This window comes from Megalobrama amblycephala, linkage group LG11 (genome assembly GCF_018812025.1).
Source record: "Megalobrama amblycephala isolate DHTTF-2021 linkage group LG11, ASM1881202v1, whole genome shotgun sequence".
NCBI lineage: Eukaryota > Metazoa > Chordata > Actinopteri > Cypriniformes > Xenocyprididae > Megalobrama > Megalobrama amblycephala.
The window spans coordinates 11655313-11667856 of record NC_063054.1 but is presented as its reverse complement, the minus strand read 5'-3'; the positions used below and the strand labels follow the sequence as shown (position 1 = coordinate 11667856).

The 12544-nt window shown below is 35.7% G+C and overlaps 2 protein-coding genes across 6 annotated transcripts in view; one reads left to right on the top strand and one right to left on the bottom strand.

Annotated features, from left to right (window-relative positions):
* p3h4 (prolyl 3-hydroxylase family member 4 (inactive)) overlaps nt 1-10799 on the bottom strand; it is a 56258-nt gene extending 45459 nt beyond the window's left edge. For 2 of the 4 annotated variants that reach the window (XR_007186971.1, XM_048206150.1), the window contains exon 1: nt 10184-10799. Coding sequence is in view for 3 of the 4 variants with exons in the window: in XM_048206150.1 (XP_048062107.1) it covers nt 10184-10639 (456 nt within the window). In the remaining variant the exon portion in view is untranslated. The remainder of the gene's footprint in view (nt 1-10183) is intronic. The other 2 variants (XM_048206148.1, XM_048206149.1) reach the window with 1 other exon arrangement.
* An 870-nt stretch (nt 10800-11669) lies between these two features.
* Nucleotides 11670-12544, top strand: part of fkbp10a (FKBP prolyl isomerase 10a) — a 203181-nt gene continuing 202306 nt past the window's right edge. Inside the window, exon 1 of one of the 2 annotated variants that reach the window (XM_048206146.1) lies at nt 11670-12182. In XM_048206146.1, coding sequence (XP_048062103.1) covers nt 11998-12182 — 185 coding nt within the window. In that variant the 5' untranslated portion in view covers nt 11670-11997. The remainder of the gene's footprint in view (nt 12183-12544) is intronic. The other variant, XM_048206145.1, reaches the window with a different exon arrangement.

Sequence of the window (12544 nt, the reverse complement as noted above, 5' to 3'; positions counted from 1 at the left end):
AACTTGTTAAATCATCAAAATCAACCATATGTATGTTAGACCCTATACCGACTAAGCTATTGAAAGAGATGCTTCCAGAGGTCATAGATCCTCTTTTTAATATTGTTAATTCATCTTTATCACTAGGATACATACCAAAAACTTTTAAGCTGGCTATTATTAAACTTCTTATTAAAAAAAACCACACCTTGATCCTAGAGAATTAGTCAATTACAGGCCGATCTCAAATCTTCCTTTTCTGTAAAAAATACTAGAAAAGGCAGTTTCATCACAACTATGTTCCTTTTTAGAAAGAAATAGTATCTGTGAGGATTTCCAGTCAGGATTTAGACCATACCATAGTACTGAGACTGCTCTCATTAGAGTTACTAATGATTTGCTCGTATCATCAGATCGTAGTTGTATCTCTCTATTAGTGTTACTGGATCTTAGTGCTGCATTTGATACTATTGATCACAATATTCTTTTAAATAGATTTGAAAACTATGTTGGCATTAGTGGAATTGCATTGTCATGGTTCAAATCATACTTATCTGGCCGTTATCAGTTTGTCGTAGTAAACGAAGAGAGGTCATATCAATCACAAGTTCGATATGGAGTACCGCAAGGCTCAGTACTAGGACCGTTGCTTTTCAAGTCTGTACATGCTACCCTTGGGGAGATATCATTGTTACGCTGATGATACTCAGCTCTATATTTCTTTGCGCCCTGATGAAACTTACCAATTTGCAAAATTAACAGAATGTATAGCTGATATAAAAAACTGGATGACCAGTAATTTCCTACTACTAAATTCAGAAAAAACAGAGATTCTAATTTTTGGACCAAAAACTTCTTCACGTAATAACCTAGAATACTGTCTAACACTTGATGGCTGCTCTGTTAAGTCTTCGTCATCAGCTAGGAACCTCTGGGCGGGCTCTTTGATACCAATCTTTCATTTGAAGGCCATGTTACTAGCATCTGCAAAACCACATTTTTCCATCTTAAAAATATATCTAAACTACGACATATGCTCTCAATGAAGAATGCAGAACAGTTAGTTCATGCGTTCATGACCTTGAGGCTAGATTACTGTAACGCTCTACTGGGTGGTTGTTCTGCTCGCTTGATAAATAAACTACGGCTCGTACAAAATGCAGCAGCTAGAGTTCTTACTAGAACTAGGAAGTATGACCATATTAGCCCAGTTCTGTCGTCTCTGCATTGGCTTCCTGTTAAACATTGTATAGATTTTAAAATCTTGTTAATTACTTACAAAGCACTAAATGGTTTAGCTCCCCAGTACCTGAGCGAGCTCTTAAAGCATTATAGTCTTTCACATTTATTGCGATCTCAGAATTCAGGCCAGCTGATAATACCTAGAATATCAAAATCAACCGCAGGCGGTAGATCCTTCTCCTGTTTGGCACCTAAACTCTGGAACAATCTTCCTAGCATTGTTCAGGAAGCAGACACACTCTGTCAGTTTAAATCTAGACTAAAAACGCATCTCTTTAACCTGGCATACACATAACACATTATTAATTTATATTTTCAAATCCGTTAAAGGATTATTAGGCTGCATAAATTAGGTCAGCTGGAACCGGGAACACTTCCTATAACACCAGATGTACTCGTTACATCAGAAGAAGAATGGCATCTATGCTAATATTAGTTTTTCTGTTTATCCCAAGTTTTACAGTAGTCAACCGGATCCGGGCCATACCCAGATGTGACCGAGGACCGGTGCCCTGACATGACCACAACGGGATGTATTGTCTTCACGTCTACAGCTGATGGAAAAGAATCGGGACGAGACTTGAGCAGAAATCATGTTCATGTACTGTAGTATGAAGCAGAGCAGGACCGAATGCTGTGAGAGCAGTAACGAGCCCACTGGAGCGATTAATACATTTACATTTATTCATTTGGCAGACGCTTTTATCCAAAGCGACTTACAAGTGAGGAATACAACAAGCGAGTCGTCATGACGAGGCAAATAGACAAGAAGTGCTCATAATACAAGTTATAGGCAGTGCTCAGATTATCCTAAGCTACAATAGAGAGGGATTAGAGGAAGTGAAAGGATAGGAGTAAGAAGTTTTTTTTTTTTTTTTTTTTTTAAGATGAGGTTAAGTGCTCACGAAAGAGATGGGTTTTCAGCTGTCTTTTGAATATTGCCAGGGATTCCGCATTCCGGATGGAGGCAGGAAGATCGTTCCACCAGCAAGGAACAGTGAACGAGAACGTTCTGGAAAGTGATTTTGTGCCTCTCTGTGATGGTACCACAAGCCTTCGCTCCTTTAATGAGCGCAGGTTTCTGGTAGGAGTGTAGACTCGTAAGAGTGAGTGGAAGTAGGAGGGTGCTGAGCCTGTGGCAGATCTGTAAGCAAGCATCAACGCCTTGAATTTGATGCGAGCAGCAAGTGGTAGCCAGTGAAGAGAGATGAAGAGAGGCGTGACGTGGGCTCTTTTGGGCTCGTTGAAGACGAGACGTGCTGCAGCGTTCTGAATCATTTGTAGTTTATTTTGATACATGTTGTGGCTGCTGTATTTTGTATTTTATTTTGATACATTTAAAATTAAGGTATTTGGTATTTTATTTTAAAATACATTTTGATGTATTTTTGCCCATCCCTGGCCATATGGCAACACTATGCGGTAGAGGGTTAAATTAAGCCAGGATAGGCCTTAATTCAGAATAGTTAATTGTGGTTTAAAAAATGGCTTTCTGAAACACAGATTAAGTACAGATTACTAAAACCTGGACTATGGAGCCTTGGATTAAAATAAACCAGATTAATTTAAAACCAACTGTGCAAATCTGAATTAGCATGACAGAGGTTGCCTGTAAAACATGGAATGAACCAAGAAAAGCTTAAAATTGCATGGAACTGAGAAGCAAATCCAAGGAGAACAATGGTAGCAAAAAATACTCCAATATAAAAATTTAACTAAACAAGAGACATTTATTTAAAGCAAGCAAAATATATCAGCTGTGAAAAAAAATAAAAAATAAAATAAATGCCAGGAAATCTGTTTGTAATGAATTCTTTTTAAATAGATTAATTCTATATATATATATTAATAATCATATGATTATTAATGCTTTTGTTTTGTTCTTTACATAGCAACAAACTAAACGTTACTATTTACACATGCGATAATGATACTATTTTGATCCAAAGCACTATCATAGTGGTTGCTTCATTATATAAAAAATGCAATTCTTGTTAGCAGGTCCTCAATCCAAGCACAAGCTCTACACTTCACCACAACGGTAATCTCTAAAAAACATTAATGTTCTATTATGTAAAAGTTTTTATGTTAAACAGTAAGAAGTCTCCATATTCTCATCTTTCTAAAAAATGCATAAAATAACACTATTTCAACATTTACTGTCCCACTTCAGTTAGTGCAAAGCATGATGGGAAGTGAAAGTCCTGTTTGATTGGGTTACTTGACTTGAAACATGTTATTTCAAAATGAAAACATCAAGTGAGTTCTAGTAACCATTTCAAGTCAATTTAACATGAAGCAATCACATTTGAACAAGAAACAATGGTATTAAATCAAAATAAATTGTTTAATTAAAGTGAACAGCATCATAATATATATATATATATATATATATATATATATATATATATATATATATATATATATATATACATACACACACACACACACATAGCCAAAATTGTGTGCAGCCAAAATTATATACCAGTTATCACTGTAAAGCTGCTTTGACACAATCTGCATTGTAAAAAGCACTATATAAATAAAGGTGAATTGACTTGACTATAAATGTGTGTGGGGGGAGGGGGTGTTGGGATGGATGTGTCTATTTTGCACTCTTGACATTTTAGAGTGTCCCCCCTTCATTGCTGTGCACTTTTTTTTGTACAGCAAATCAGCCAGAACCCAGAACCTCTGGCACACTGAACAAAAATTCTACCACTAGTCCATCAGGACAATCTGACATTACACGCAGATCCACGTATTTATTGACTAGTGCAAATACTCTCAGGACTAACAATATATTGTATTATAGTAGATGTAAGGATGAAACTATCATATTAAACATGAGGTCTATGTCAATAAACTTTGTGCATTTATTATTGTGATAAAACAATTATAATACACCACTCCATCACACACTTTTCTGCCCCACCCACCTTTTAAAATAAAAATTACACCACTGGCGATGTTTCAGGTGGCATGGCAACAAATCATCGGATATAGGCAACAAATCAGAACTGGGCATCAAGACCTATCAACTTTTCAGAAAAGGCATTTTTCCTGGCCACAGAAAAATAGCGCTTTATTAGCATGTAGCTGTGATCTTAATCGTTATAAGGGACATCAGTGGCCGAGGTCTCATGTGAACAGCAAACTGTAGTATCAGCAGGAAAAAAAGAGAAGAACCAGCAGAGAGTGCGATCTGCGCGGGGGTATTTAAAGGTGATAAAGAGGATCTTTTCGTCGACTGAGAAATCAAAGACTGTTACTGAGTTTTTGAAATGAGCGCATGCGTAAGAACAACCCCCCCCCTCCTTTCGAGGGAACGCCTCCCAAAACTTGTGCACGAGTATTGGAAAACGAGTGTTTACCACCGGCATTCGCTGTATCGTGTTAGTGGATTCATTATGTCGGACTCACCGCAGGTAACTCATAATCTGCAGTTGTTACTCCTGTCTCCGGACAAAAACATTGCATGCGGCGCCTGTGGAGTGTGGAAAGTTACTGGAGCGTGCAGCCGCGCTCGTCTCTCACAAGGAATGTCACAACAGTGATTGACAAGCCAGAGGGCCAATCGTTTACGCGATTGGCTGATGTTTTTAAGGCCCTACCTTGTGCACAGATGATGTATATTAATATTATTCCTTTCAGTGCACCTAATAAATAGTCTTTTATCAGTTAGTAAAGACAGTTTCAAGTAATATTGCAAAAATGTATAAAACAAAACATCCTCTTTAGCACCTTTAACCTCTCCAGAAAGTCGACACCTTTGAGTTTGGGCTTGACCAATGAGAAAGGTGCAATTCTCTGGCGGGAGATTTTCTTTGTTTGAAAGTGAACTCATTTGCATGAGGGGAGTGAGCTAGTAAGTTTGTGTCCATTTATACTCTATTAAATATAACAAACACACAATCCATTCTATGATATGGTGATGTCCACCAAAGTGTGAGTCATTAAACATGGAGTAATTTGATATTAAACACCAACTAGATGGGCTACAATATCTAGAACAGTGGTTTTCAACCTGTGGGCCGGTATTGCAGGGGGGCGGCCAATAACTATTAAAAGAAATAATAATATTGTTAATATATGTAAAAGTCATAATATTATAATATTATAGTTTCATATATATATATATATATATATATATATATATATATATATATATATATATACAGGGATGGGCAGTATTTATGATACATGTATTTCAAATACAAAATAGTATTTTGTAATTTGTATTTGATAGGGTTGATGAAAATAGCTTCGTATTTTATATCAAAATACTTTAATGTTTTGTATTTTTAAAATACTGTAAAATACTTTGTAAGAAGTCTACATGACATCATAAAAATGTGGCCTCTGATTGGTGCCTACTTAGTAGTTTGCAGAGACTTGTTGAGATCAGAACAGAAAATTGATCCATATGGAAGAATGTGGTCAAGGTAAGAAACATGCAGGCTGCCAGCTTTCCATCAATTTTTTGCAAAAATTGCTATAATTTTTAACAGCTCATGTTACGTTTTGGTGTTTTTGTTTATCCTAGGCTAAATAGTTTACCAATTTACATAATGTTCTTGAAAACAATTATACCGAGCAGCAGCCCCCTATATTTATGATTAACAATCAAATGATTAATTAGTTAGAAACTAGTTGCTATGAATACAGGTGCCTTCAGTTGTCTTCTTATGAATGACTTGTTTGTCATTAAGTCAGTGTTGCTGATGCAAAGTAGGCCCTTCATTACCAAACAACAAATAACTCAATTAGGATACAATTATGAGTCATTCGCAAACATTAAACTGTTGGTTACTTTAAAACCTTCATCTGGGAGATCACAGGGATATGTGAATATTTGATCTGTTAAAGCCACAATATGTAGTTTTTCGCCGCTAGAGGTCGCTCATTCAAAACAAAGGCGTAGCTTGATGACACCTTGATTTCACAGAATCATGGGAGCTGTTGTCTTCACATCTACAGCAGGTGGAAAAGAATCGGGACGGTACTCGGGCAGAAATCATGTACATGGATGAGATTATTAACATTACTGTAGTATGAAGCAGAGCAGGGCCGAGTGCTGTGATAGCAATAACAAGGCCGCTGGAGCGATTGCTAATGAGAGACGAGCGTGACACATGGCTCGAGAGCAGTGGAACTTTATTATGCCACAGTCGCTGCTTCCGCTTCTTCCGGTCAAGCGTATGTGGGGTAACCCAGCGCTGTCTTATCATATTAGATACATTTGAGTGTTGAAAGTTGTTATAGTGCTACTCTGTGCGTTCGTTCGGCGGCTACTATGAGACACATGTTGCACACTGCAGTAGGCTAGATCGATATTAGTCATGGAAAAACATGGTACTCGTGGTAAATCAAGAAAACAAGATTCAAACAAAAAGACTTACTGTGTTGAGCTACATAACAATGATTAGTTTTCTGTCGATGAATGTATCCAAACAGCTGCTCACCTGTCTAATGAAACACATAATATATTACAGCATCTTTGATGTTTCCATGGTTTCTACAAAATAAAACCAGAAATTGAGGGTAATGATGTTGATAGGCGATGCGTGGACACGGTCTGTGTCCTGGTTAAAATTGCTTATTTCTCTGGATTTAAACATTCTTGGGAACATTTGGGATAATGTAAGTACACAAGTCAGCAAAATATATAACATTGTTCTAGTGGTTTTTGGATATTGTTAATATATTGTTAATAAAGTCATTACATAATATTATAATTTCATATATATATATATATATATATATATATATATATATATATATATATATATATATATATATATATATATATAAAATAATGAAAAATAAATATTAAACTCTTACTATGCTTCCACTATTCAAGCTTGCTGATTGGTTTAAGAATAAACTTTATCTAAGAATAAAATTTATCTAAAATATTTTTGCTGCATATGTTACAGAACAACAGATTCAGGCATGGAGAAATGGCTGTCAACAGGGTCGCTGAAAAGAACAAATGCAGATGTTTCTCCATCTACAAGTAAGCCTGCCACTGAAAAGACTCAAAATAAATCTAAAAGGAAATACTTTAGTGTCTAGCACTTAGCACTTAACATGTGTGGGAGCGGAGAACGAGCAGCTACCGCTCTGTGTTGCTTGCTCAGAAGTCTTATCAAATGAAGCTTTGAAACCAAGCCAACCACAACGGCACTTGGAGACAATACACAGTGAATATGTGTCCAAGCCTATTGAGTTTTTTTGAGAACAAACTTAAAGAGTACCAAAGCAGGAAAAAAAAAAACTCTTGAAACTGCGTTCTCTGGCAACGACAACATTAAAGCAGTGGAGGCATCTTATCATATAGCAAAGCTCATCGCAAAGGCTGAAAAACCTCTCATAACTGTTGAAAATTTGATTTTACCTGCCGCAAAAGAAATGATTGGCATGATGTGTGGAGAAAAGGCCCGCAAGCAGTTAAATCTGATTTCACTTTCAGATAATACAGTGGAGAGAAGGATAAATAAAATGACAGATGACATAACTCAGAAGTTGGTTAACAACATTCAAGAGTTTTTTTTTTTTTATCCGATTCAAAATATGCTCTTTTGGACTGCCTCAGTGATTTTGAGTTGCTTGCAAAATTGTCCTACCTCTCTGATATTTTCAGTCACCTAAATGGAGTGAACTTGAGTCTTCAAGGCAAATCAGTGACAGCGTATCAAGTCCAAAATAAAATAAAAGCCACAATAAAGAAACTGGAATTTGCAAATCAAACTCTGAATCGTTTGAGAATTTGTCAAATTTTTTGACAGAAGAAGCCATGAGCATACCTGCCTTGGTTACAAAGCTGATTGAAGAGCATCTTATGTGATGAAGCCATCCCAAGTTTAAGTGCAAAAGAGCACGACAGCCTTATTGACTCATCTTGTGACAGTGCTTTAAAATTAACATTTTAAAGAATCTTTGATGGATTTTTGGATTCATACTCTCTCTGAGTATCCTGATCTTTTTGACAAAGCTCTGAGGTTTCTGATGCCATTTCTGACAACATACTTATGCAAAGCTGGATTTTCAGCATTGGTGGCACTCAAAACAAAATACTGGAATATGCTTAACGTCGAGCCTGATCTCCGCTTGCAACTTTCTTCACTTCAGCCCGACATACAGGCCTCGTTCAGCTCCCACAACACTCGGTCCTGCTCTGCTTCATACTACAGTAACGTTAATAATCGCATTCATGAACATGATTTGTTCCCGACTTCAATTCCTATTCTTTTGCACCGTCCGTTGAGATGGAGACCACGTCCCAAGATTCTGCTCGATTCCGCTCTAAAACTTGGCGTCATCAAGCTACGCCTTTGTTTTGAATACTCTTCTAGCGACCTCTAGTGGACAAAATTATTACATATTGTACCTTTAACAGGTAAAACAACTTTATATTTTCACAAACTTTGAAAATAAAAAGCTGTTAAACTCAGTAAGACACTGGCATTTCAGTATACTCTACTGACATACAACACAGAAGTGTATTGGATCTGTACAGTTGCTTTTGAATGGCTGTCTTTATGGGTCAAATTGACCCATGAACAGTACTAACGTATAAAATTTCTGTAGGCCTATGCACATTTCACAACACATCAGTGTGTTGAAACTTTGCATGCATGTTCATGGCCCTAAATGAGAAAAAGTCACACAATTTCAAGAAAAACAATGTAGGTAAATAGTATTTCAGATAGATTGAAACAAATAAATGATAGCTCATTTTTACCATATGTGGCTGCCAATTTTTTTTTTAGTACTGAAATAAGTGAGGAAAAGCTCCTTTTTTAGCTTCATATGGTAGTAAAAAACTAAATTAACAAAATATAACCCATGCATGTAATTATTTTGGGTCTGTACAGTTGTTATAGAACATTAAAAGATGCGGGTCAAATTGACCTGCGAACATCACCAAAGGAACCAAAATTTAGTGTGTATATGTCAAACACATCAGCGTGTTGAAACTTTGCATGCATGTTCATGACCCTAAATGAGAAAAAGTCACAAAATTTCAAGAAAAACAACAAAGGTTAACTGATGTTTCCGGCAACTCAAAAATCAAATTGACCCGCAACAGTCATTTGAATCTGAATTATTTGAATATTATTCTAAATATTTAAATGTCTTGTATTATAAAAGGTTACATTTAAATTACCCAGGTGAAAAAATACTATAGTAAATACTATAGTGTTTTTGAACCATACTATAGTAAATTGTAGTATTCTGTATATATTATAGTATTTACAACACTTTGTTAATGAATGCTACAGTGTAGTATTAACTATAGTGAACTGATAAACTGTAATAAATACTGTACTTTAGTTTTTACTACAGTAAACTGTTGTGTATATTGTAGTATAATATACTCTATAGTTGTAGAAAACTTAGTACAGTATTGGGTAAAGTAATTTGTTTATATTACTATAGTTGTTATATTATCACAGCAACTATAGAATTACCACAACAAATTAATTAATTAATTAAGTACTTTACTATAGTATGGTTCAAAAACACTATAGTATTTACTATAAATTACTATAGTATTTTTCACCTGGGTACAAATCAAAATATTTAACAGTGAAACAAAATATGTTTTGTAGTTAAACAGTAGCTATGAAGGTATACAATGGCGTGGTTGTGTTACGATTATAGGAAGCATGTCCTGCGTGGACGTGGCATGTGTCGGCAAGGACTTACAATAAAAGGCACCAACTGAGACGAATAAATCAAAAATGCATTAGTGTTTATCGAGAGACTCAAGTTTCCTATAAACAATTCGATGGGCTGTGGTAATTCGAAGTGATTAGGCCTATACAATAGGGAATTCTAGCCTGAGAATGAACGTCTTATGTATACTGTTAAGCCACAAACCGACACCAACAAAGCTGTCTAAACTTATAGGATCCTTCTGGTTTATCTCAATTTAATTAACAAAAAATCTTACCTGGTAATAGACATACTGAAGGTACCGGTAGGGTATCCTCTGTTCAAAAGCACCTAAAGTTTCTCGTTTAGGATATGTTTTAGAAAACACAGGAAAGTTTGTTTTGCAACTTTTCAGGCATGCGGCTCGCATTATGATGTGTCCCATGATCAAGAGGGCAGTGTCCGTGCTATTCTCCTGATATTCTCGGCCTGCGCTGCAGTTCTGACTGCAATACTTTTCACTATCCTTCAGTAGCCGATGAAGCCGCAGGCTTAGCTCTAGATATTTAACACTCTGTTTCCAGTCCTGAGAAGCGTACATCTCTAACGCGTGCCCGTACGCAGACTCCAGTGGCATGAGGTCGTTCGGGGGAAAGCTTTTGAAACTGTATTTTTCATACTGAGCCTTCGCAGTAGACAAAAGATCTGCAGCACTGAAAAACACGAATAAACATAGTAGTCTTGTCTGGGCCATTCTTCTGCTCCTCAGTGTAGGCGCCGATCCCTATGTAATGATGGAGAGCGGAGATTCATGTCAGGATGCACGTATAATCTGTTGCCCTCGGGTTGAGAGAGTTTGATGGAAAACTCTGCATGTCTCACAAAGCCAGATCTGGACTGAAGGACTGTTAATCTGGGTCTAAAAGCCCGTCGTTTTTAAGTAGCCTAATAGTCAGTTCACTTTAGTTATCTGGAAGTAGTGCTGGGGTCCAACTAATACTTAAAAACTACTATACTTAATTATATTTATAGTAGCCTATTTTTTTTAGAGCTAAAATGGAACTATTGCAAGTATACTTTAGGTACCTTTTAAATATCTTGCATTTAAATACTGATATTATATACAATGATCATACTATCCTTACTAATTAAAACAAATATTAAAACACGTTTAGGCTTAATATAAGAAATGTGCATTGTGCAATAAAGAAGTGCTACAAATAAAGTTTAATAATATTTATATCAGTAAGTCTCAAGAGATATGTGAGTAAATGCTAGTGCATAGTATAGCCTACCCAGTATGAAATAAATGTAGCCCATTTTAATACATTTTGGTGTAGTTTTTTTTTTCTTTCTTTTCTTTTCACTAGGGGGTGTTCCAGCACATGGAGAATATTGTCATGTTATGTGGCATATATATCTTACATTTTAATTCTTAAATTCTCCCTACTCTTCAATGAAATTAATTTTAAAATCTCTTGATTTTAGAGCTAATAAAGAGTAGTAGTATTTTTCTAGATATTGCAAGAAATGTTTTAGAGATATAGCCTATGTTTTTCTCTGGATGTCTTGTCAGAAAATGCTATGATGTAGGCCTACCTCAGAATTTGTTTATTTTATAAATGTTTCTTGGATTGGGTTTTTTTTTTTTAATGGATTATTATTATTATTATTATTATTATTATTATTTATTATTATTATCATCATCATTGTTATTATTGTTTGTATTGTTTGTTGAACATTTTTCTTCCCCTGTGGGGATAGATAATAGCTAAAGCCAAAAATGTGGGAGTGCGGGATCGGATGGAGTTTAGGACCGCGCGGTTGTTGCAGCAGTGCGTTCTATGGATTCTGACACGCAGTACAGTAACACAGCCTACGTGAACAAAAACTTCTTTCAAGTTATTTTCCGCGTGTTTCTACAGAATTTCACATGTTTCAGTATGACAGCTAGATCACGCAATTCTTATAGCTAATTATTATTTGTCACCGTTTGCTGTATTTTATCATAAAACGCAAGGTTTATCTTTGTGCCAGTTCCTTTTGAATACCGCTGTATATCATCGATAAAAACAAAAAACAACGCTGCAGTTTCTCATCCTCTCATCTTAAATGGCGATAACACCAGTTCTTACTTTTTTCCTCACTCTCATACATGTTGTATATGGTCAGTTAGAAGATGTGATAATTGATCGATACTTCATACCAACACACTGTTCGAGAGAGGTTCAGGTCGGAGACTATGTTCGGTATCAGTATAACGGCACATTCAAGGATGGACGGAAGTTTGACTCGAGGTGAGTGAACTTTATATGCAATAATAATTCTAAAACTGAGGTAAGTGAGTGGGTACGCAGTAATTATAGCTAGTTATAATGATTGCGTGGTCGTGGCCCAGGGCTACTGGCAAAAACATTTCTTTTTATTGTACAAATCAAATTTAGCCTACTTTACACTGTAAAAAAAACAATAAGTAAAATGTACTTAATTTTTATTTTGCAAGTTTTTGCACGCATATTTTTTTAAGTAAGTTTTAAATATGGAATTAAGTAAATCTACTTAACTAAGTTAAGTAAAATTAACAAAGAAAATAAGTAATTTTAACTTGGCCAGTAAAAGGTTGAGGAATTTCTATTTAGTTGAAGTTTCTTTTGCAATA